Source organism: Pan troglodytes, chromosome 7, assembly GCF_028858775.2.
Source record: "Pan troglodytes isolate AG18354 chromosome 7, NHGRI_mPanTro3-v2.0_pri, whole genome shotgun sequence".
Lineage (NCBI taxonomy): Eukaryota > Metazoa > Chordata > Mammalia > Primates > Hominidae > Pan > Pan troglodytes.
The window spans coordinates 68,780,933-68,806,180 of record NC_072405.2 but is presented as its reverse complement, the minus strand read 5'-3'; the positions used below and the strand labels follow the sequence as shown (position 1 = coordinate 68,806,180).

Here is a 25,248-nt window from a genome sequence, read left to right as displayed (position 1 = left end):
TTTGACTTTTTAATTTGATTAGTACCATTTGGAATTGTGTTATTCTGACTCTTGTTATTGATAATAAAAGAAAATGAGAGCACCAACTTTTATAAAGAACCATTTTATCAAGGTCGTAAAATATCTGTCACCTCCCAAAGTTTCCTCCCATGTCCTTTGTTGTAAAAATATTTTACTGGGTCAGAACGCTTAACATAAGATCTACCATCTTAGCATTTTAAAGTGTACAATGCAGTATTGTTAACTATAGGTACTGTGCTGTATAGGAGACCTCGAGGACTTATTTATCTTGCATAACTGAAATTTTGTACCCTTTAACCATTATATCCCCATTTCTGCTTCCTGCCAGCTCTTGGCAGCTGCCATTCTTCTCTCTGCTTCTAAGAGTTTGATTGTTTTAGATTCCACATATAAGTGAGTTCATACAATACTTGTGTTTCCATGTCTTGTTGATTTCCACTTCTGGATATAGATTGAAAGAAATTGAAGTCAGTATCTTGAAGAGATATCTGCACTCCCATGTTCATTAAGCCAAGACAGGGAAACCACATAAACGTCCATAGATGGGTTAATGGATAGAGCATACTGACTTTTATGTGTTGTATTTCTCTTTTAACATGATGACACATGAAATGCAAGTCAAAATAAATCTATTAGAACTTGGGAACTCCTGAAAGTTAAGTAGCACTAAACTGCAAACCGTGGAAATTAGCCCTTTGAATGCGTTAATAAAGAAGCAGTTTTAAAGCTGAACTTTTAGTGGATAATTTGGTTTGTGAGGCAGTGAAGATTGGAATAAATGTCTTAGACCAATTGGAGTGCACCTGTAGTTCAAAAAACAGTGGCTGTTGAATCTAATACCTTCAGAAGGTGGGGACTTCTCCATGAAATGTTCAATGTTGGTGCCCCGCATTCAGTTTTCTCTTAAATTGGTTAAAAACAAATAACAAATACTATGTTTAAGTGGAGTAGCATTGACAATAGATGCAGTCATACATTCAGATATATGTGATAATAATGGTCTCTGGAAGGCCTTGACATCTGAGTTTCATTAAAGATTTCTATCCTGAAATATTATTCTATTATTCTGTTCATTTATCACAATCTCTCATTTCAGTGTGGCTGATTCAGTATGCACTTGAAACCATTTGAAGTGACTAAAGGGTTTTTGGGGGTGGTTGCTTTAGAAAAATTGGCATTTCAGAAAGACACATTTTCCCCTCCATCTCTGTTGATGTTTGAAGTCTTCAAAGTGTTGCTGTGATCAGAGAAAAACATTTCTTGTGAAATAGTTTTCTCTGAGAGTACAGTGATTTGAGACTGGCTGGCTGTTGATTCAGATCATCTCTTCTGGAAGAAGTTGTTTTCACAGAATGTGCTTCAGGGTGAGGCCTGGGGCTTGAAAGGTTTATCTCCAGTTCAGAATGCATAAATATAAAATTAACCCAGCTTTAAAATAATCTTCAAAGTCAATAGAAAATGGATTCTTTCATATGTTGAGGCAGTAAAGTTCCCAGCCCACATTGCTCCTCAGTGACCTGTGCATGCTTCATAGGTTCAGGTTGCAGGTATTAAGTATGATTACATGGAAAGTGAATGCTAGGAGAGATGACTTTAAATTTCCTCAGTGAATTATTGGTTTATTATAAATACTTTCTGCATATACAACTGTAGCTAAATATTTATCTCAAAGTGCTGAAGGTTTCACTTCAAAAGAAGTTGTGCAATAGAAGTGCTAGTATTTGTCAGACACTTCCTATGTGCTTGGAACTATGCTGAGTGATTTTCATGAATGTTCTTTCTTATTTCCTAGGCTATCCTTGTGAATACTGTTATTATTATGTCTGTTATACACATGTGGAAACTGAGGTTTGAAGAGGTGAAGTCATTTGATCGTTTGGATCTTAGGTGGCAGAGCACAAGAATTGGCCTTTGGGTGCAGAGTCCACTGCCCTCACCGTGATATTCTTCTTTTTGAAAAAGCATAAGATTCTCTCACTGACCAGGTTCCTTTTCACTCTGTACTTAGGGAAAACCTTAAGGTGAAAGCAAATAATAAGGGATTCTCATGCAGCTTCGTCTCTAGAAGTTTTTCAGATGCAACAAGCAATAGATGCTACTCATATTTTCATTCTAATAGCTGAAGAAGATCTAGCGAAAAACCATCAAGTAGATTAAACAGCTGATTGCTTATCTGACTGGCTCCTCTATGTAAATACAGCATATAGGTATAATAAAAAACTAAACAGGACAATCCCAGTTGGGTCAGACTTAATCTCATTAAGGGAAATCAATCAGTATTCAGTGACATGGAAAAATAAGACATTCGAAGCGCATGTAAGTACAGAGAGAAAAACAAAAACCCACAGAAAAGAAGCTGGCTTTCTGACCTGGTTTCTAATTGAACTAGCTGTTTAATTTTTTTCCGACTCTATGTATGAGTGTGTTGAATTAGAATGTTGTGGGATTCAACTCTTGGAGTCAGGGAGCCTCTCCTGAGGAAAATGCACATGTAAAAATTTGCATATCATTTAGGGCTTTCGTGGGCCCCCTAAAGTCTCTATAGGTGTCTCTTGACTTTGTTGAAACCCCTGAATTAGTTGCTGTCTTGTGTTTCATTTCTCTTTATGAATGGCAGAATTCTATAGCTATGTCATATTAAGGATCTTTGTGGATATAATCCCTTGATACACAGATGGTGGACTTTTGGTGGATTGATGCTGCCCAAATCATGTTTGCTCAATACCCTGGGGTATGTGAAGGAGATAGATTATATTGAATTGACTAGAATTCCTAAAGAGATGGCTGTGGAGCTGAGAAAAGAGCAGGTAGACTTGGAATTGTCAGACTTACCCACTAGCTAATCTGGTAATTTTCAAAACTTCCAGCCTCAGTTTCCCCTTCTGTATATGGAATGAAGAATGTGTCATGTGACTGTGTGGCACTTAAGTGAATTAACAGACAATGAACCCTGTAGTTAAATTGATAGATGGGAATAATCCTGGGGAATGCTCATCACTTTTGCTTGTTGCTTAAACATTAGTATTTCCCAGAGAGTCACGTCTGGCAGGCTCTGGGTTCTTAGAGAAACTGTAGGGCGGCTGATCGGCAATGTCCCTGAGGACTCTGAGAACCTCTTCACTTACAGTGGGGAAGCCATGGGACCTGGAGAGCCCACCCAAGAAAGGGAAATGAACTTGAAAATCAATATTGTAAAGACAGGAAGTTGGGCTCAGACTTTTGGAAAATCATTTTTTTGGACCTATGCTCTCCAGAGGGCTAGAAAAGTGGCAAAAGTGTCTTTTGATGAAAGGAAACCTTGAATCTATCTGATAAATCTAAGATCTAATCAGTGTTTACATACAGTAACATAAGAATCCATTAAAATGTACTTGGAAAGCATTTAAGAGCACATTCATTTGTTCACTTTTTCTTATTATGCTATAGATAGGCATAAAACCTTTTTGGGAGAGGTTTGTATCATTGTTTTTTGGAGATGGAGTCTGGCTCTGTCACTCAGGCTGGAGTGCAATGGTGTGATCTCGGCTCACTGCAACCTCCACCTCATGGGTTCAAGTGATTTCTCCTGCCTCAGCCTCCTGAGTAGCTGGGATTACAGGTGTGCACCACCACGCCTGGCTGATTTTTGTATTTTTAGTAGAGACAGGGTTTCACCGTGTTGATCAGGCTGGTGTTGAACTCTTGACCTTGTGACATGCCCACCTTGGCCACCCAAAGTGATGGGATTACAGGCGTGAGCCACTGTGCCCGGCCTGTATCATTTTTACATTAACAAATGGAGCAGATTTCTTTATCTATTTGAGTTGTTCAGAGACCTTGATATGTCTACTTCTGTTGTCATCTCTTGAAAGGGTCCTCTCTAACGTCTTAGGTCTGGAAGAATTAAGTCTGTTTTTTTTTCTTTTTGAAGCTTAATTTTAATTTTCTCTTCAATAATTCTTGTAATTTATACATATTTTATGCATGTCATTTATGAAACTCCAATCTTGTTAATGTCCGATAATTGATTAATCTATTTTCTTCTGCTTTTATTTTCAGATAGAAGAATTTCGAAGGCTGAGGACACATGTTAAGGGGGCAGAACTTGTGGAAGGCTGTGATGGGATTTTGGGAGACAACTTTCGGCCCACTCAGCCTCTTAGTGACAGAGTCATTAGAGCTGCATTTCAGTAGCCAAAGAGGACAGGAACAAGTCTGTCTTCATGAGGGTATGTCCAGATTAAGTAAGGAAAATGAGGTGCACAGCTACTTAAACCTAGCGTACCAAAGGTACACTTATTGTGATCCTGGTAATTTAGTAATAAAAGCATATGTACTTCATCTTGATAAAATTTATGACACATTCTTGAGCTCTGTTAATTACAGGTCAAGTAGTTATTTTAATTTTATGCAGTATTGAAGAAAAACTATGATTATATTTTCCTATCAGAGTAGCCTTTAATTCCAAGTTTTGGTGGCTTTCATAAGAACAGACACCCTCAGGCCCAGAAAAAGTGACATGCATGCATACCTCTTTAGTAACTTACCATGTTGTCCTCTTGAAGCAGCACCAGTCATGTCCCAGTGACCAAGGAGCACATAGGAGGGGACTTGGGGAGCGTGTGAGCCTCAGTGTGGACCCTTCTCGTCTCCTGCAGAATTGATCCTCTTGTTTCTCAGGGGGAGGGAGCATATCTGGCATGCATTGAAATACTTCTTCTATGGAAGTGCCTTTTATATGATAAATTGAGAAGCACTTATTAATTATCTGAATATGATACACTATTGATTGAAACATAATCTATGTATTTTAATATATAGAATTCAATGTTATGTATTCCTTACTCTTAAGGAACTAACAAAATAAAATATCACAAACATGGACGAGATAAAATGTAAAAAAGACTATATATTGGATTATTTATTTACCTTGTAAATTGCCTAAGTGCATAGGTCATTGTACATCACTGGCAAACCACAGCTTCCCAAGGGGAAAGCATCTGTTGGAATAGAACCTAGGGAAGCAGCGAAATCTCATCTCTATAAACAATTTAAAAATTAGCTGGGTGTGGTGGCATACGCTTGTAGTCCCAGCTATTCAGGAGGCTGAGGTGGGAGGATCACTTGAGCCTGGGAGGTGGAGGCCGCAGTCAGCTGAGATCACACCACTGTTCTCCAGCCTGGGTGACAGATTGAGATCGTGTCTCAAACAAAATAAAACAAAACAAAAAAACGAAGAAGTCTGCCAGGTAGCCAGGGTGATAGATGCAGAGGCTTAGACACTAGAATAGGAACAGTGGAGGTGGAGAGAAGTTGATGTATGTGAAATAGAAATCGCAGGTTATAGCTAGTGATGAATTGGATGAGGGGTGGAGGGAGATGGAAGTGTCAAAGATAAATTCTGGGGTTTTACACTTTGGAAACCCTGGATGGAGTGCCACTGAGTGGCAGTGGGAAAGCTGCGGGGAGGCCCTGTTTGGTTGAAGATAAAGAGTTGAGTTGCAGCACAGTGAGTGAGAGATGCCTGTCAACCACAAACTGCAATAGCGGACTCTGGTCATGAAGGTCATTAACATTTCAAGAGTAGAGAACAGAAAACAAGTCTGGGTTGAAATAGGGACGTATTGGGTGTAGACATTGTATATGTTCATATAATGTTCTGATGGATCTAATGGGGTTACTTAATTAAGTGTGCATAAAATCTTGTGGGAGGCTTTACAGACAAGTTAGCCAAGACACAGATAAGTTAGGTTACGGGCCAAAGTAATACAGTTATTGAGCAGTGGAGCTGAAGGAGATCCAGGCAGCTTGACTGGCAGAGCCCTTTTTCTTCACTACGACATGGGCAGAGGTTAAAGAGTTTTGCCACACTGGTGGTCGAGTGACACATCAAGGAGGGATGTGGTTGCAGCAGGCTGAAGGCCATAGGAAGGGAGGAGCTGGAGACTCCAGGTCGCAGCCACCTTGGTGGGCTGGGGTGGGGCAGGAGGCCGCAGCAACAGAGAGGGGGTGGGATTGAGGAAATCTTTTTTTTTCTTTTTTAAACAAAAGAAATAGAACTTGTCTATATGCTGGGGTGTGGGAAAGGAGCAAGTAGATGGAGAGAAGCTGAAGGTACTGCTTCTGGGAGGAGCTGGAGCAGTGAAGTCTGAAAAGTTGAAAGGGATGAAATCCTAAGCACACAGGGAGACTGGCTTTTGCTGAGAGGATGGGCACTCTCTGTGCTGCAATGGGAAGGAAGAAAGAAGGAGGTGGTGGTTTAGAGCTGCTGTGTACCCATGACTTGCTCTTACCATTTAATGATGAAGGGGCAGGAGCTAGGAGTGGGAGAGCAGCAGCGAAGATGGGATAGGAGCAGAGAAAGAGGGAAGGATGTGTTCACAGAAGAGGCCAAGAGGCAGCGGGGGTGGGATGAGGGTTGCAAAGCGTGAATTTATGCATTTCTCCAGTCTAGGTTTAGTTAGTATACTCCCTGTGAATGTCAATACCTGTAAATGATACTTTTAATGAAGGGAGATTATTCCCTTGAATGTTTGGTTTGTATCTGGTCTTAGACCAGAGTTGCCATTCTCTGAATATCTAAATGACTATTATTATTTTCTCTCTCTCTTTTACACATACGCACACACACACACACACACAGAGAAACGTTGTTTGTGAGATTTTGTATATTTCACATACTTCATATTCTTTATATGATAGATGAATAATGTGTAGTTTTTCAAAGTTTTGAGTTAATTACAATTTAGGTACTATTTCTAAAAGGAAGATATATTTGTGTTCTTACTTTGGTGGCTGAGATTACTTAAAGGGGATAATTTGCTCCCAAATTCCTAAGAATGGTACAGGAATTCTAAGGTGACTAATTCTTATTTCATTTTTTTATGAATACTTTTTTATCCTTTTATCTTGAAATGTGTAATACAAATCTGGTCAGAGTTCTATATAAAAATTATATTGGGAATCAGACTTATGTGTGTGTACTTTTTATTTGATATTTAATAATGCCCTAAGGCAGGTAATTCAAATTTTTATTAAAGTGAAATGATTTGACAGTCAGACTTTGAATTTAATGCATGAATGTTTCATTTAAGCTCTTGGAACTAAAAAGGAAAAGACATTTCTCTGGTAGTTGTTCTCTAAAAAATGTTTAAAATAATTCAGATATATTTTAGCTATGTTTTACTGAAATAACTTTAGTTTTAGACTTAAAATGACAGATTTTTAAAAAAATGACGTGTCTGGGCACCTGGAAGACTTTGATAACCAAGCTTTATTATTCCCATGAGTAATCTGTGACTTTTTATATTACCATTTAAGAAGTATGAACTATGATTTTGTATTATACTTGTTTAAAGAATTAGTATGTAAGTCATCCAGGTGCTGGAAATTCTTTGGTTCAGCGGTGCTAATTCAGATTTATGGGTGCCTATTGATATTAAATGATCCTTTACCCATTGAATTTTCTAAATGATGCAGGAGAACTAAATGTATTTTAATAACAATGAACAAATGATATAACAAGTTTAAGGTCCAGTTTACTTGTTACTTTTGGTATCATGACATTGGTACTCATCTTCCAGCAAAATGATTATTTGATTATTTGCCTTTTTACTTCATAAAGTGTTAGCCCATTTTTAAAAGGGTATTCTGACGCTCAAAGACTGTCTCGCTTGTGACCTAAATATTGTTAAGCTGTATACATGTTTACAGTAACTATAATGAATTATAATTATTTTCTGTAAAAAGCAATGTCACACGGCTCTTTAGTTTCTCTTTTTTTCCGCCTTAAATGTGGAAAAATAAGAATGCCCTAAATACGTTAAAAAAGAAACAAAGCCAGAAAAATGGGGTTATTCAGCAAGCATCTCCAAATAGTCCCATTGTCAAACTTGCCCTTATTTTTCTTTTGGGATCTTTGAAGTTATCCTTGACTGTTGAACTCTTCCCTACTTGTACTTTTGCGGTTAATAATATTGTCTTCTTAGCTTTAATAAAGCTATAGCAAGTATCAATTTCATATCAGTCTTCTTTGATAACCTAAAAGAGTTACAGGTTAGAAGAGGATAAGGCATTATAGAGAAGGGGGTGCCTGTGTGAGGAAAGGAAAGTGAGAATGTTCACTCTGAATGACCAAGTAGGTGAAAGCTATTATCCTTCCAGATTAAATGGAAAGCTCAAAGCCATATTTTCAGTCAGTAGAACTTGGACTCTCCTCTGATAATTTAACATGGTGCACAGCATTAGGGTAAGAACTGAAGGCTCTATAGATGTAGCTGTTTTCTATTTATTATATCTCATAGAATTTCCTCCAACTGGAATGGATTTCCTACCAGATCTCAAAATGATTTCAGTAAAATGCCAAAACACCAAGGATGCTCAGAATACCTATTATGTTTTGATTATGTGATATAAAAATTATTAACCCACCAATGAAAAATACAAGAGCTGTATGAGCTCTCTTCAAGATTACTAAACAAAGAAAATAATTCGTGCTTTAAAATGTATCTCTTCCTTTTTATGTTTTAGAAATGTTAATAATTTATCATGGATAAAAATTTCAGAATGATTTTTTCCTCCCACTATGAATTAAAACAAAATTGTGTTTGGGAGGAAGAATGTTTTGCAGTCATGGGCCAACTTGTATGTCGAATGTTAATATGTTCTGATACCCTAGATACAGTAGATTTCATGATTTTAAACCTAAAGAATATATTTTTCCATAAGGAAATCACTGTGACCAGTTTGTCATTTAAACATGTTCTTTCATGCCTTTTACCTCATGTATACTCAAAAGTGGACATTAAAAAATGGCTTTCAAGTATCAGCAAAAGGCTTTGAATTAGCTAAGGAAAGAATTTATTTCTAGAGGCTCCAAGAAAGACCTTTCCTGTAAGTAGGTGGTTTAAATCTTGAGTGGGTTTTCGAGGAAGACTAAGGCATTAAATACTTGAGGTTCCTAGGTGGTTTAGGTGGGAACCTGCCTGGACAGGGATTGGGGAAATGTTCCAATAGACCTCACAAAGGCCCTTCGAGCACTGGATATTATAGTTCCCTGGTTTATGATGAATATGCTTTCCTGTGTCTCTATTAAATTTATCATGGAAAAGAGAAACCAGAGAGAACAGGAAGCAGGTAAATGAGGAGGAAAATGAAGTGAATTTTTTTTATGAATTAGGTTTTGTTAGTAAGTCTCCAACTGGAAACATAAAGCTTAAAAATTCATCTGAGGAAATTACTAAAAATGCTAAAAAACAAGTGCAGAAATCATTGGAAATCACCTATACTTTAATCAGGAGTATAAGGAGATACTTTTTTAAAAAAGCATTGAATAAATTTGTTTTAATATTTTCTGTACCTCTTAAAAGAGGGTATTATAGAAGCAATAGTATCAAATAAAGCTTTTATGTCAGCATTTCATTATGATTAAAAATCTTAAAAATAGAGGGAAAATAGAATCAAAATAGGATTTATACTGAGATTACTATTTTTTCAATTGGAAAAACTGAGAGCATTGCCTAAAAGTCTACCTCATTCAGATTAAAATAAGGGGTTAAGGAATTGAAACTTTATTAAAAACTGGATTGTTACTAGGCAGATACCAAGAGTTCATATTAGACCGTGTAAGAGTAGTGACAATCAGGGAAGTTATCCTTTTTCTTTCAATAAAATTTTACCTGACCTTCAGTTTTCTATTTGTAAGCATCTCATTTTTCTTTTTTGTATCTCTAATCTTAGCACTTTGACAATTTGTTTTAGCTGTCTGCCTTTTTTGGGTCACTCCTAGAAATCTACCAACCTAAAGTCTAGAATGTTCTCCTCTCTGTTTTCTATTTAAATGCTGTTGATATTTGAAGGACCAGGTTTTACCTCCATGAAGTCTTTTTCCCAAGTAAACTGACCTTACTAATCCTTCTTTGCTTTCTGAGTTTAGTACCATGTTAGTTTAGTTTTAAATTATTATTTTTTTTGTTTTCTACTGCACTTAGCAGTTTTAGTTTTACTTACTCCACGAGACTATAAATGTCTATATAGTAGAGTCAAACAAGTTTGTAACATACTTCATTAAGCAGGTTTTCTTCATGCAAGACTTCTGAGAACCTTTACTATGCCAGGGACCTATGTGAACTCCAAGAGGGTATGGTATAGTATACAGCATTTCACAAATTTATTTAACCAGATAATAATACGAGATTGCAGAATATGTTTTGGTAAGTGCTTTGGAATGATCCAAAGCATTCGTTGTGATCTTGGAGGACCTAAAATAGGGAGTATGGTAGAGTCTACAGGTGGGGGCCAGAGCCCATAGATGCCCCAGCCTCTCCTCCACATGCCCTTTAGGGATGGAAGGTTGAATCCTGGATGTGTGCTGAGATCTTGTTAAGCTATCTTAGACACAGCATGAAGTAAGCATAAATTAAAAAATAGATTTTAAATTTTATACTTGAGTTAAAGGCTAACAAACCCTTCATGGAAACCCTCCAGTAGTAATAATAATTTGTTTGTAATAAATTGCAGTGTGCCATAGGGTGCCAAGAACTATGAGATGCGGTTCATGTATGTCTCATTTCACCTCAGAACAACTCTTCAAGATGGACATTGCTTTTTGAAAATTTTATCAATAAAGAAACTGAGTCCTGGCCAGTCGTGGTGGCTCATGCCTGTAATCCCAGCAGTTTGTGAGGCCGAGGCAGGCAGATCATGAGTTCAGGAGATAAGACCATCCTGGCTAACATGGTGAAACCCCGTCTCTACTAAAAATACAAAAAAAAAAAAAAAAAAAATTAGCTGGGAATGGTGGCAGGCGCCTGTAGTCCCAGCTACTCAGGAGGCTGAGGCAGGAAAATGGCGTGAACCCTGGAGGTGGAGCTTGCAGTGATCCGAGATCGCGCCACTGCACTCCAACCTGGGCGACAGAGCGAGACTCCATCTCAAAAAAAAAAAAAAGAGAAACTGAGTCCCAGAAAGTTTGTCTTCCCAAGGTACATAAAGCTATCAAACTATACAACCAATGAAACTGATGGAAACAGTCATTTAAAAATAATGCCCTTAAAAATTCAGATATTTATTTTGTTTTATTGGTCAATTCTGATTCTGAACAGCTTTCAGCTTTCAAGATGATTATAGTTGCATTAAAGTACAACATGAAATTTAAAACTTCTAGGTTAGGAAATAATGAAGTAAACCTAGTTGACCAATCTAGAACCTCATCTAGTACCTTACAAATAAATATTTGTCAATTAAATGGAAGTATTTACTTACTTCTGTGAACGTCATATTTATCTTGGAATTATTTGGAAATTATGAAAGTATGACTGTAGGTTGTCTTTTACATATTTTAGATATTTTATTGTTATATAGTGATGCAACAAAAGGAATGTTCATTTTTTTCCTCACCAAAAAATGATACATTTTTTAAGGGGCATTTTTAGACCTCATTTTACTGGATCTCGACAGGTTCTGATACTGCCTGCCTTCTTGCCACGTTCTTATTTTGGTGTCCATATACCCAGTTTTCTTTCTACCTGCACCACCTTTCATCCTCTGCATGCTGCACGAATGTTCTTTTAGGAGGCTACTTAATGTTGGAGTCCACTTAATGTTGGAGTCCTCATGGTTCAGCCTTTGGGGCTGTCTCTGTAGGTGAACTCATCCATTCTCACAGCTTGTCACCACTAACAACACATGACTCATTTACATTCCTAGACTAGGTCTTTTAATTAACTTCTAGAATTGAATGCCCAGCTGTCTGTAGAACTTTTCTTTTAGATGTGTCAAAGACATCTCAAACTCAACATATACAATATTGAATTTATGGTCTTCCTTCACAGACCTGCCTCTCTTCCAGTTTTCTTTGAAACGTGAGTCATGCATGACACCTCTCTTCTTTACCTTACCCCATATTTCCAATTTATCAAGTTCTGCAGATTTGCCTTCTGATAGCTCTCAAAGCCATCTATGTGTTTCCATCTTTGTCATCACAACCCATAAAGTTAGCCTCATCTCCTCATGACTGTTGCAAGAGCATCTCCCCTTTCTTCTACATAGGATTGTTATGGCAAGATTAAATACAAGATTAAATTCAAGATTAAATAAAAATATATAAAATAATAAAAGACAAGAAGACCTATAGCACTCAAACTTGCATGCCAGCTCTGGTTGATTTGTACCAGCTGTCTGGAGAGTGTTGAGAAGGATTCTGAATCCACATCTGAGCACAGTGGGAGTGATGGAATTGATGGGGAGGAGTGTGGTGGTTTGTTATTGTCATCCACAAAATAAGGTAGTATTATTGGCATTTTATTTAAATATCTGAGCTATTTATATGAAGTCTTTTAAAAATGGGCCCTGGAAAACTGATCTACATTAGATCTACTGATATGTAGCTAGGTGTTAGCAATTATTGAGGAAACACAGAAACATGATAAAATTACTGACGTCTCCTGATTTACCTTCTTGTTATTATTTTTATCTCATTTATATATAGGTTATGGTTCTGATGCTTATGTATGGCAAATTGCTTACATATGGCAAAAACTAGAGAATCTAAAATCTCAGCATGGAAATGAAATTACATAAGGGTGAGGAAAGGATTATGGTAGTGTGGAGTAATTTACCCAGACCCCCTTATTGGGGGTAGAAGCCATCTCCCGAAGAAGGGAAAGGGTTACATGTCTTCCATTTGATCCTCTATAACAAAATACCATAAACTAACATCTAAGCAACAGAAATTTGTTTCTCACAGTTGTAGAGGCTAGGAAGTCCAAGATCAAGGCACCAGCAGGTTTGGTATCTGGTGAGGCCCCACTTCTTGTTTTGTAGAATGGTGCCTTCTCACTGTGTCCTCACATGGTAGAAGGGGCCTACTGGTTTTCTGGGGTCTCTTTTATAAGGGCAGTAATCCCAATCACTAGGGCTCTGCCCACATGATCAATATAATCACCTCTCTAAGGCCTCACCTCATCCCCTTAGTGGTTAAGATTTTAACATAGGAGTTCTGGTTAGAGAAGAAACCATGTAACAGGAAGGTAAACACTGACAACCCTCAGAAGGGTGAGAAACATGCTATTTAAAAATATTTTTAACAAGAATATACTAGAAACAAAAATTTTCATTTTAACTAAAGGTCTTTGAGATATTTTTATGTTGGTACATATAGATTGGCCTCATCCTTTGGGCTACTTCAGTTTTACTTAAACATTGCAGTTAAAACTTGTTTTCATTACATAAATAGCTAAAATAATCTAGATAATGCCCAGTACTAGATAATGCCCAGATTATCTAAAATAATCTAGATAATGCCCAGTACTAGATAATGCCCAGATTATCTACAATAATCTAGATAATGCCCAGAATCTGAAATATTTATTGGATAATATGGAGATTTCTCCAGTCAAGAAGTTTGCAACCAGGTAGCACCAGGTAATAAATTAATTGTTAAAACCATAAAACCACATTGGTTTCAGATGGGTCTGTTCTCCATTTCAGTGCTTCTTAAAACCCCTTCAGAATCTCTGAGTTCTTACTGCTTTTATTGCTCTGAATTCTTATTGCTCATTCTTTTATGAGTTTTATTAGGAACTCATAAATGTCTTTAGGGCTTGTCCAGAGAACATATTTTCAGAGACATCTTAGGAGCACGGAGTGGAATTGTATCTCAAGAAGTTCTTTAATCTAATTTTTGCCTGAAGAGGTCTTCAACTAAATTATTCCAGATGGTTACTCCGCATACCTGGAAAAAAGCCGAAGCAATAAACCTTTGTTGTCTGATAATATCTCCTTCAGCATTTACTCCTGCCTAATGCCCAAAGGGAAAAAAAATCTTTTATAAGATATTCTACCTGTAAAGTGTTAACTGAGTTGGAATACTATTTTGTTGGTAATATTTTTAGTTTTTTGTAAATAAACATTTTTTCATGAATATAACTGGTTGTATTTGAAGCGTTCCAAGATTTTTGTTTTCCTTTTGTTAGCAGCCTGTGAAAATTCCTGCAACCTTTATGTTGCAGAGAAACTTAACGCAGTTTTTTGCAGGTATGAATGTTCATTCGGATTTTAGTATAGATACAACCAATGTTTCTCTAATGGCATCTTTTCTTTAAATAATAATTATATTTAGTGGATCTTAGCAATAAAATCATTGTAACGAGGAATAAAGGATGGTAAATAAGAATAACAGTGTTATTAATCATCTGAATTAGTTGTGTATGGAACATTCCTGTACCTGAAATATTTCCATAGGAAATAAGGCTAAAATACACATTTACTTATAATTAGATATAATACAAACCTTCTCTCATTATAATAGTTGCCCACATCCCAATTCAACTTAATTTCATTGACTTTGATTTCTGAACTAAAAACATTAAGCTCGAACTAGTGAAAAATGTATAATATGTGCATTCAATTAAGAAGTAATTAGATAGTCAATCACCCTTACAACACACCAGGGATTAGAGAAGAAGGAAGAAAAATGTGACTCACTGTAGTGTGTAAAACAGTTTTGCTAATTAGTTTAGTGCTAATTGAGATGGAGAAAGTGTCAAAGTATCCTAACACAGGTTTACTTCTGAATAACTTTAAAAGCTAAGTTTAGCGTTTTATAATATTACCAACTTCTATGATTTATCCTTGAGTTTTTATCAAAGCTTATTTATTCATTCTAAGTTACACATATTAGTGAGTGATGGGAACAAAAAGAACAACTGCTTTTTAATATTTCAGACATGATGCTGTATTTTGTCTCATTTAGTCCTCGTAACAATCCTGTGAGACTGGTATTTTTATTTTTCATTTTAGAGATAAAGAAACTGAGGCTGAGATGCGTTGAGTAACTTGCTAAAGGTCACAGCCAGTAAAGTGCAGAGCAAGAATTCAGACCTAAGTGGGCCCCACTCCCAATGCTGAGCTCTTTTCACGACACCACATTTCACAACAGCAAAGTGCAGAACATTATGCACTGTGTTTATCTTTTGCCTTCTTATCCCTTGTAGATAAATTCCTAGGAATGACATTCCTGGGAAGAAAGAACCATATGTTTTCATTTTTTCATACCATATTTGCTGAAGTACCCTCTACAAGGGTTATGCTAATTTGTGCTTGCACTGTTGATTGGGTATTTTATAGAAGGCATTTTTGCCATTTTTTTAAACCAATTCAATATATTCTGCATCTCTTTCTCATCTTTTTACTCTTCAGTTTACATCTCCTACCTATTGAAACTGCTGTAGCAAAGGTCACCTTTGATTTCTCTGTTTGCTTTTTGTTTCCTTGTCTCCACATATAGCACATGTTCATGGTAGAATATTCAAACAATACAGAATAAAATGGAGCAGCAGCAAACGTCTCTCAAACTCTCCTCTTAGTGATAGCATCCCCAGCACTGGGGGTTGTGATGGATATGGAGGCCCTGGAGCACAGTGGAGATGGCTCAGGTTTCATTCAGATTCCACCAGTAATTAGTTGTGTGACCTTGAAAACATTAACTGATAACTGTCTCTTGTTTCATCACTTAAAAGAAGGCTATAGTGGTGTTTACCTCGTAGGGTGGTTGTGAAGATAACAATGAGATAATGCAATTAAAGTGCTTAACATTTTTTTTTTTGTCCACAGTGTAAGGATTCAAAAATGTTACCTTTATCATTATGATTGTCCATTGACCTCTCTTTATATATGTGTCTCATATGGTTACATATATATGTAATGTACCTTATGAGATTATACTGTGCATGCTATTTTTCAATCAGCTTGATGATATATCTTTTCATGTCATTGAATAGTTATTTTTAAAATGGTTTTACATACATTGCTTTTAAGTATATGCCAAAATTTGATGAGCTGTCATCAATAATACTGTGGTTAACTTACCCATTTCCTTAAAAAATTCTTAGAAATGAGATTACTAGGTCAAAGAGTTTTATTGTAATCCATATGCAGATTGCTTTTCCCAAGAGTTCTATGTTTATGTTCCCGGTAACTATGTGTCAGATTACACTTTTCACCTTCACCAGTGTTGAATATTTAAATTTTTTCATCCTTGCCAATCTCATTAAAAATGGCTCCTTACATTATATCATGTCCTGTAAATACTTGGTTCTATTCTTGATTTCCCTATTCTGTTCCATTTATCTGTCTATTCATGTGCATCGACCACAATGTATGTGGCATTAGTGTATATTTCAGTGTTTGGCCAGACAAGACCCTCTTTACTAGTATCTTCTGCAGGATTTTTCTGGCTATTTTTACATGTTTAATTTTTTCAGATAAACCATAAAATCATTTTATCAGAAGGATAGAAATAAAGAGCAAAAGAAAGAGAGGTTGAGAAAAAGAAAATGAAAGACAAAAATAAAAGAGAAAAAGGAATCCTATTAGGATTTTTAATTTGCATTGTATTTATAGAGTGATTAAGGAGAATTAATACCTTATAATATTGAATCTTTATATCAAGGAAAAATGCATAGGTCTATGCTTATTAAAGTTTTTTTATGTTTGTCATGCATTTTATAATTCTCTGTTCTCACAATATTTACTCCAACTTGCATATTTGGTCTCTGGAGTCAGCTTGAGTATGGCTTTTTGGGGAACACACCACCTCTATTTGCTGTTCCACAACTTGGGCAAACTATTGATTCTCTTTCAGCCCTAGTTTCCTCATCTATGAAGTGGATATAGTAAGAGTTATAACCTCCCAGGGATGTGAGGATTTCATGAGCTATGGTAAAATGCACATCACAGTGCTTTGTGGAGGATTAGCATTAAATGTGAGCAATTACTATTATTATCATTATAGATTTTGACTAGCTATAGATTTTTCCATTGGTTAATTTTTTTATTGAAAAAACAATGGATTAGATTTGTCCCTGGCTTGCTTATTAACCTTTATATAGTTTTCAGTAAGATTTCCACTGATTATTTTGAGTTTTCCAGATAGACACTGATAACACCCAATGATCATGACAGTTTTATCTCCTTCTTTCTGATTTTATTTCATTTCATTATCTAGTACTCCAGAATAATGTTAAATAATTAACAGTAATATCTGGCACCCTTTTAAAAATGTCTCATGTGCTTGGATTTCTGTTTCCAAATCCAGTGGCATGTTTCCCTCTTCTCTTTTGACTCTTCAAAAGTGTTTGACACTCCTGACCTCTTCCTCTGTTTCCTCCTCTCATGACCTGATGCTGTCATGAGTGAGAATGTTGAAAAAGAAGGTGTCTATATGCCATTGCTTGTAATGGAAGGGCATTTATTTTTAACCTTCTGTTTGGTGTATGGCAGTATTCTAGGGGCTGAGTGAAAATATAAACATAACCAGAGATCAGCTCTCCCCTGACATAGCTCACAGCCTAGTGTCATGGGTAAATCAGACACACAGCTAACTCCACGTCAGAGCAGCATGTACAAACTGCCTGAGGAAGTGTTCCACTAGTGTACAGGACAAAGAGCCCCCTCTGAAGAGGAGAGTTCTTATTTCTAGCATATTGCTGTTTCTTAAAAGACTCTATTTTGGAGATGTTACACTGAATTACTGTACTTAAAGAGGGATACTTTAGTTAGTTATCAATGAGCTGAGCCAAAATCACTGGAACTTATATCAGTACTGTGACCTGCAGCAACCTCTGAGGAGTAACATGTGTGTGAACACGTGATTTTTAAATTTTTGGTAGCTTTTCAGGAAATTCTCCAGTAGTGATTTGCTTTGCACTCATTCCCTTGGGCCTCTTCATAAAAGATAATTCAAGGTTAAGAAAAAGTCATGTGAAAGACGGCATCTGCTATAATTATATTGAAATAGCTGATGATTTAGAAGACTTCTTAGGATGTGGCCATACTTTGAGGTCATCATTATGAACGCTGATCATTGTATAATAGAAAATTTCTCTTTATGAGTAAGCTTCCTTATTATTTAGATGTAGATAAATGAATATTTGGAGAAAATCCCAAAGGGAGGAGTTCAGCCTTATCTTCATATATTCAAAGTGTTACTTCTTTAGGTTGTTTTACCAAATAAATTTGTATTCTGATTACTAACTAATGTAGTTATTGTAGGAACTTTAGAAAATACACAAAGGCATAAAAATGAACTTCTATTTCAAATAACGACCATCAATTGAAGATAGGCAATTAATTTTGTTTCCACCACAGACTGCATTAAAATAACAGGAAAGAGATTTTTTTTAAGTGCATTGCCTCACAAGGATACAGAAGCAAGAGAGGAGACAACAGCCACAATACTTTGGAAGCTGAAAGCAGATGGTCTTGTAACAGATTTAGCAGATGTGAGGAACAAACCCGTTCGCATGATAGAATCTCTCAAATTCCCAGGAATTGGTGGCAACAGACATCATCTGGAAGCTGGAGTAAAAGGATGCTAAAGACATCTGTATTGGTTGAAAGCTATTTAAGAAGCACTTAATCTCTCAGCCCCCTCCAAAGCCTTGGCGGACTGGAGATACTTGTCTTCTGGAGATGATTAAGAGAGAGACTCTGTACTTGGGGACACAGACACAATTGAGTGAGTAAATAACATCCTCAGACCTCATGTCATCCTCCCATACACTGGCAGAAAGGCCCCTACTCTCCAGATGAAGCTGGAAGTATCTTCTGGGGAGGGTCTGACCAGCCCAGGTGACTTCTCTGCAGAAGTGGACCAATGGGCTTATCCAGTGGTGATGGTGTAATAAAGAGGCCTCCACGGTGCCCTCCGCCTCCACTCTGGTTTTGTTGTAGTGGTTGTTTGCCAGTCCCAGATATGAACAGTTATAGATATTTGAAGAAGAACTGTAAATGAAAGAACCCAAATCAGACAATAAAGTGAGTTAAAAGACATAAATACTTTGTAAGAAGAGAAAAACTGTCAAGAAGTTGTCACTCATATATTTGGAGAGGTAAGGAAAGAAATTGCATTCACAAAAAAAACGGTGCTATTAAGAAAAGGAATATTTAGAAAACAGAGCTTTTGGAAACTGAAAGCATGGTAGCAGAAATGAGAACTTCTACAGATGAATCAGAAGGCAGAATGGAAAATTCTCAGAAATTACAGCAAAAGGCAAAAAGATGAAAAATACAGTAATGTAAGCAAATTAGAGGACCAGTTTAAAAGGTCTATCATCCACGTAATAAGCTAGAGAGAGAACACAGAAAGTGGAGGAGAGGAATCAGGCAACAAAATTATCCAAAGCATTTCCCCAGAACTCGTGAGCATAAAGTTACAAATGGAAAGAATCCACTGAATTCCCAGCACAGTAGATCAAAACACACTCACACCAAGACACCATCATTGTGAAACTTCAGAACATGGAGGGAGAAATTCCAGAATGGCAAAAACCAAAGCAACAAACATGTCAAAATCAAGGAATCTGGAATTCGAATACCAGACTTCTCAAAAGCAACGCTGGAAGCTAAGGCAGTGAGCATGACCTTCAGAATTCTGAGGGAAAATTACAACCCACCAAATTCCTTACCTAGTCAAACTTTTAACCCAGTGTGTGGTTACAGTAGTCATTTATAGATATCAAAGCCACCACAAATTTATTTCCCAGAAGCTACTTGATAATGCCACACCAAAATGGAGTAAGCTAAGGAAAAAGATGTGGGATCCACGAAACAGGAGAGCCAGCAAAGGAGAAAAACCAAGGGGATGAATAAATGCCAGAATGACAGTGGAATGAGATCATAGGCAAACCAGTCAGTCCAGATGTGAGCAGGTGAGAAGGTTCTAGATGAGCTTTCTTCAGGAATGGTGAAGTTGATACAATGCATGATATATCTTCACTTCTTGAGAGGAGAGTTAGGCAATGGGTAGGTATTTGTGCATTGAATCAGTTATGAGCACATAGAACACTTAGGTGGAAAAACCCAAGGTATTTATCACTCCAGAGAAAACAAAATGTTGTGCAGGAAAGAAAAATTAACACATGTAGTTCACCTCTGAATACTTTTACATCATTACAATAATAGAAGTTGCATAATGATTCAACCAAATTTACTATATAGCCATATTTGGAGGATGGGGTGATGGGAAGATGGGAAGGGTTCATATGGGGTGGTGTGTGTGTGTGTGTGTGCATGATGTTGACAGGAGGAAAGAGGGTCAAATCTTCATTCTCCATAGGAAAAATGTATACATAATACTGAAACAAAATTGAAAGCAATACAATCATGCCATTTAGCTCTCTAGTGTTAAAATAATCAGCTAAAAGAGTTAAGGAGAAGGAAATTGGTGACGCATAGGACAAGGGACTGATAGTTTCATAACAAACGTTTAAAAACTTTAAGCCTTTATATGCATGCATAATTTTGATATAAATAAAATTAGCAATTTCTACTCTCATTTTGTTGCACTTATTTATGCATGCACACACACATTTTCTGAGTGCTTTGGGTCAGGTGTTGGGATGGAGCTTGGGAATACAGAACAGATGAGACCAAGCATTACTTTATCCTATGAAAACTTTCTCTAAAACACTGAAAAGTAAACTTCCAACACATGGCATAAAAATAATGGGCCATACTTCACATTTATGTTGGAGCACAGTATTGTAGTTTAATTTTTAGCTAGTGAGATGATTTTAAAATCAACCAAAATTATTACTCATAGTACTATGCTCAGCACATGATACCTGCTGTCATTACAGTCCCACACATTCCCTAAGAAGTAGATATTGCCTGAGTCTCAGAAGGGACAAGTAAATTGCCTAAAATCTTACAGCAAATTGGATAGAAGAGCTGGGATTTGGACTTGGTTCTCCCTCATTCCAAATCCATACCCCAGATTGTGATTCATTGAAACATTTTTTCAGTTAATGTGGCATTTGCAGTAAACAAGATCAAGTGTACATTTTTGAGGCAGGTAAAGCTAATAATGAAGATCGTCATCATATGATCTTGGCATAGGTGGGTGTCATTTCTTTGAAAAATATATAAGTAAGAAAAGCTCAATAGCATAGGGTATTGAGTTTCCCCATGTGAGGGAGATTTTAACTGAGTGTGCAAATTCACCAGCAGATTCTACACATAGGTAAATTAGAATTCATTCAGCATTTACCAAGAACCCCCTGAATCATGCCCTGAGAGCTTCAAAAATGAATAGGACACCAACATGTATGTGCATCTGTTGCACTGTGGATGTATACTAAATGTTAAATTCTGCTTTGGCTTGAGACCTGACCTCGTATGATTAGAATGACTGTGTATTTACCTACCCATATTTTATTTCATGTTTTGGGCCATGGTAGCTTAATATTTAGAAGGCTGGATATATTCTTTATAATGAAATTTCATAAACTTAGGATACATGCTTCTAGACCAGCCTCTCCCAAATGAGTCCTGCAGCGCACTGGTCCTCCAAAATGTGTGTTAAATCAAGAGGTGACTGTTCACATATATCTGGAGAATCCTGGATGTAATAATATCCTCCTTTTGGAGATTTGCAATGCACATCAGCATATTAGAGCCTCTGAAATGGCTTTGAATTAAAGAACCATATTTTAACAGAGTTGATACAGTATATTTTTAACATGGATTCGTTTTTTAAACCAGGTTGTTTTTTATGGAACATAGTTTGGGAAACACTGGACCCCAGGTTATTTCCTTTTGCAGAAAATTCATACATTGTGACCTTTAGGCCCCGTTAACTCTGAATTGGTGTGATTTTACAGTTTGATAATCAATTTCATGTCACTTTCTTGAAAAGTGCTAAAAGTATATTTTTAACTATGTGAGGTAATACACATGCTAATTAGCTCGATTTAGCCATTTCACAATGTGTATATATTTTAAAACATTTTGTTGACGTGATAAATATCTACAATATTTTCTGTCAATTTAAAAAGATTAAAAAATTTAAAAAGATTTTATTGTGACTATAGTATTTGAAATGTAGTTTGGTCCTGGTAGAGTGGGAGCAGGAAAAAATATATAGTTTGGAAATACATAACCCAGCATTATAAATATTCTCTAATAAATTTTTCCAGACATTCTATATATTTGTATGTATCTATGTTTATATATGTATGCATATGTAGAAATGTGTGTATATATATATATATATATATATATAGTGTGTGTGTGTGTGTGCAGGTGTGTCCACAGATACATACATACTATATATGCATAATTCTGAAATACTGCATAGTAATATAATTTATTAAGGAAAGGAGGCTATTTTGTTTTATTATTTTTTTCTTTTTTTCCAAAGGACATTGCCCAGAAGGAGGCCATTTAGTTTGTTTCCAGTTTCTTTTTGCAGTGAATATCTTTACACATAGACTGTTTGTATGATTGGATAATTATATGTCTATTATAAGTTCCTAGAATTCCAAGTCCAAAAGTATATGCATTCTAAATTTTAACAGAGATTTATTACCTACCTTAGGCAACTAATAAGACTGCAAGTTTCCCACTGCCATTGCTAGCAATGCTAGTTCAACATCAAAAAGTTCAGTATCAATGAACTAAAATCTTAGCTGATGTTGTTTTCCTATATAGAAGCACATTATTTGTTATCTCAAACAATTACTATTGTCATATATATATATATATTCTGCATTTATTATTTATTTATTTAATAGAATTGTAAGTCATTTGGGAATTAGGAATGAAGGGGTCTGTGTGCTCTTGAGTTACCATCCATCTGTGATTATTATACGTGAAATGAATGACAAGAACTTAAAGCTTTATTTTTATTATTTGACATGATGTACGTATTTTTTGTTTGTAAAATAGTTCAAGCATTATTTATTTTGGATGAAAGTATTTGCTTCTGTGAAATCCTGCATTAATAGGTCTGCCATAGAAATAAAATTATGGTAAACCTTGTGGAAAAATTGCAGAGATAACAAACTTGAGCACAAAGATATTTTTGAAATTTCCACATTTTCTTGTGAAATTTTTAGTTTTTACTATCTCTTGTACTGTAAAAAGACTTTTCAGTCTGCTTTGGAAGAATATCAGTAACATAATCGATACTTTTTTTTTTTTTTTTTTTTTTTTTGCCTAAAGGAGGAAGACAATGGTCCTATAATGCCCTTGGATAAGAAAAGGAAACTTTTGAGCTGCACCTTCAGTTTATCCTCAAAGCCTGCGTTGTTTGTCTTCATCTAATCCAGCTTTGATGGACATCTGTGATGGTTGCCTGTACACTTGCTGAAATGAAATATTAGAAATGGCTGTATATTCCAAAGAAACCCTATATTATATATCCACATTACTGCTGCTAGGATTCATAGTTGCACATACTGTTTATTGCTTATGTATAGAAGGAATGAAACTAGTTTCCAGAGTTGTTATTAATATGAATATATATCGTGTTAATATTGAGAAAGGAAAAATACATTCCCGGTGTTAGTAGTTCTTCATTTCCTGTCTCCAACGGAAAATTCACTCATTTTAGAACTAGTGTAATTCTTGATAATAAAATAAGAGTTTTGATTAAGAACAGCATAGAGCTTCAAAATGCAAAGTGAATGATTAGTAAAATTATGTCTCATTTTATTTTTTCAGCACCCGTACCACAATTAATATTAGGCTGGATTGCCATGGGAAACATTTTTTGGCGTTAATGCAGCAACATAATACTCACTTTAGGTATTACTACATAGTTGAAGGATTTAACTGAATGTATGGATCAAATTATATTTATTTGACATATTCGAAGCTGTGGTTTAATAGGAATTTGAGAAAGGTGTAAGAAATAGGATAAAAAGAAGGTCAGCACCATGTACCAGGAATAGCTTTACTTTCCATAAATAGAAATATAAATTTAGTGGTATCCTATATTACTTTAGTGTCGTACGCTTTGTAAGACTTAAATATTTTATTCTATTGATTCCACTTCTTTGGTATGTTAAGACATTTCTTTAAAGATGACCAACAATATCCTTATTTTAGGTGCCACTAGCAGATGTAAGCGTATACTTAGTTGCCGTTAGATGTGACAGAATGAGATAATTTATGTAAAGCAGTAGAGTACCTGGCACAAAGCAAACAATAAATATTATTGTTATTGTTGTTATAATTGTAAAATGAATGACTTCAAAAACATAGTCCCAGTTTGGAGGGATTTTGTGATGCAGAATATCTAAGACAGGTGGAATAAGTATATGTTCAGAGTTTTTAGATGTGTTGAGTAGAGATGGTAATAATGGAAGCATTAAATACAAATGAAAATCACACCAGATATCCCTGAAATTCAAGCAAAGAAAGTTCATCATCTATTCTTGGGCAGCAAGAGAAAGGACTAGGGTTATGGCAATGTGTGGAAAAGTTGGGGCTTGCTAAGGGTTGAGATCTGTTGGTAGCCCTGGATCACATGGGGTCAGCACCAGGCAGTGCCTCTGAAAGTGGAGAGAGGTCCTGGACTTCCCTTGTGTATAACAGTTCCTAGTGTCCAACAATGAGGAAACGGTGAAGCATGGTTACAAAACTGTGACAAAAATATTTACATCTAGCACTGTTACCACTCACATGCCAAACACTGGCTGCACACGTGTAGCCTTATTTGTAATTAACATCAAAAGACTAGATCTGAAGCCTTCCATAAATGAGAGGCCATTCATATGGCATTCCTGGAACAAAACACTGCACAGGTACCAGCCTCTCCACTCCTGACCGGGTTGGTGCTGAACAGTCAGGGATTGTTCTTGAACTAGACTTCTGATGCTTCTTGCAGTCTCCTTTCATCTTTCCCTGAAATACACAAAATAAACAAATACAATAACAAATAGTAATTAAATGACTTTCAGGATAACATCTAGTTGTTCAGACTTCACCCTTCACAGGTGTGTGTGTGTGTGTGTGTGTATGTGTGTTTATCTCTGTATATTGAAGCAATTTGAATTTATTTACTGTATATTTTCTGAGTAAAAGACTGAAATGAACTACTTGGTTCAGATCATGGTGTCCATTGGTGACATTGTTTGGAGGCATAATATTCTTTATATGGAAAATCCTTTAATTCCACAGTTAGTTACCTCAGATTCAGAATATGAATACTGTTTATAATACGCTTTTGTAGGAATGAATTTGAAAGGTAGTTTGTCAGTAAACAAAAGCACAACAACTAATCTCAAATCCGTTTTCATGGTGTGATAGGAAAGAAAGTAAAACCTATGTGATGGACCCTGTAATTGGGGCAGGAATCTCCCAAAGAAAAAGTAGGGGAGAATTAATGACAAATGTCATAGATCTTGAAATTTAATTTAGGGTGCATTTTGTTTATGAAACAATAAGGCAACAAAGTGAAAT

General features: G+C 36.1%; 1 protein-coding gene across 1 annotated transcript in view; it reads left to right on the top strand.

Moving 5' to 3' along the window:
- The window catches only part of CA8 (carbonic anhydrase 8), a 93,602-nt gene extending 68,707 nt beyond the window's left edge, over positions 1–24,895 (top strand). The window contains exons 8-9 of the mRNA XM_024345179.3: positions 4,060–4,229; positions 23,005–24,895. Coding sequence (XP_024200947.1) covers positions 4,060–4,194 — 135 coding nt within the window. The 3' untranslated portion in view covers positions 4,195–4,229; positions 23,005–24,895. The remainder of the gene's footprint in view (positions 1–4,059; positions 4,230–23,004) is intronic.
- Positions 24,896–25,248: the final 353 nt, after the last annotated feature.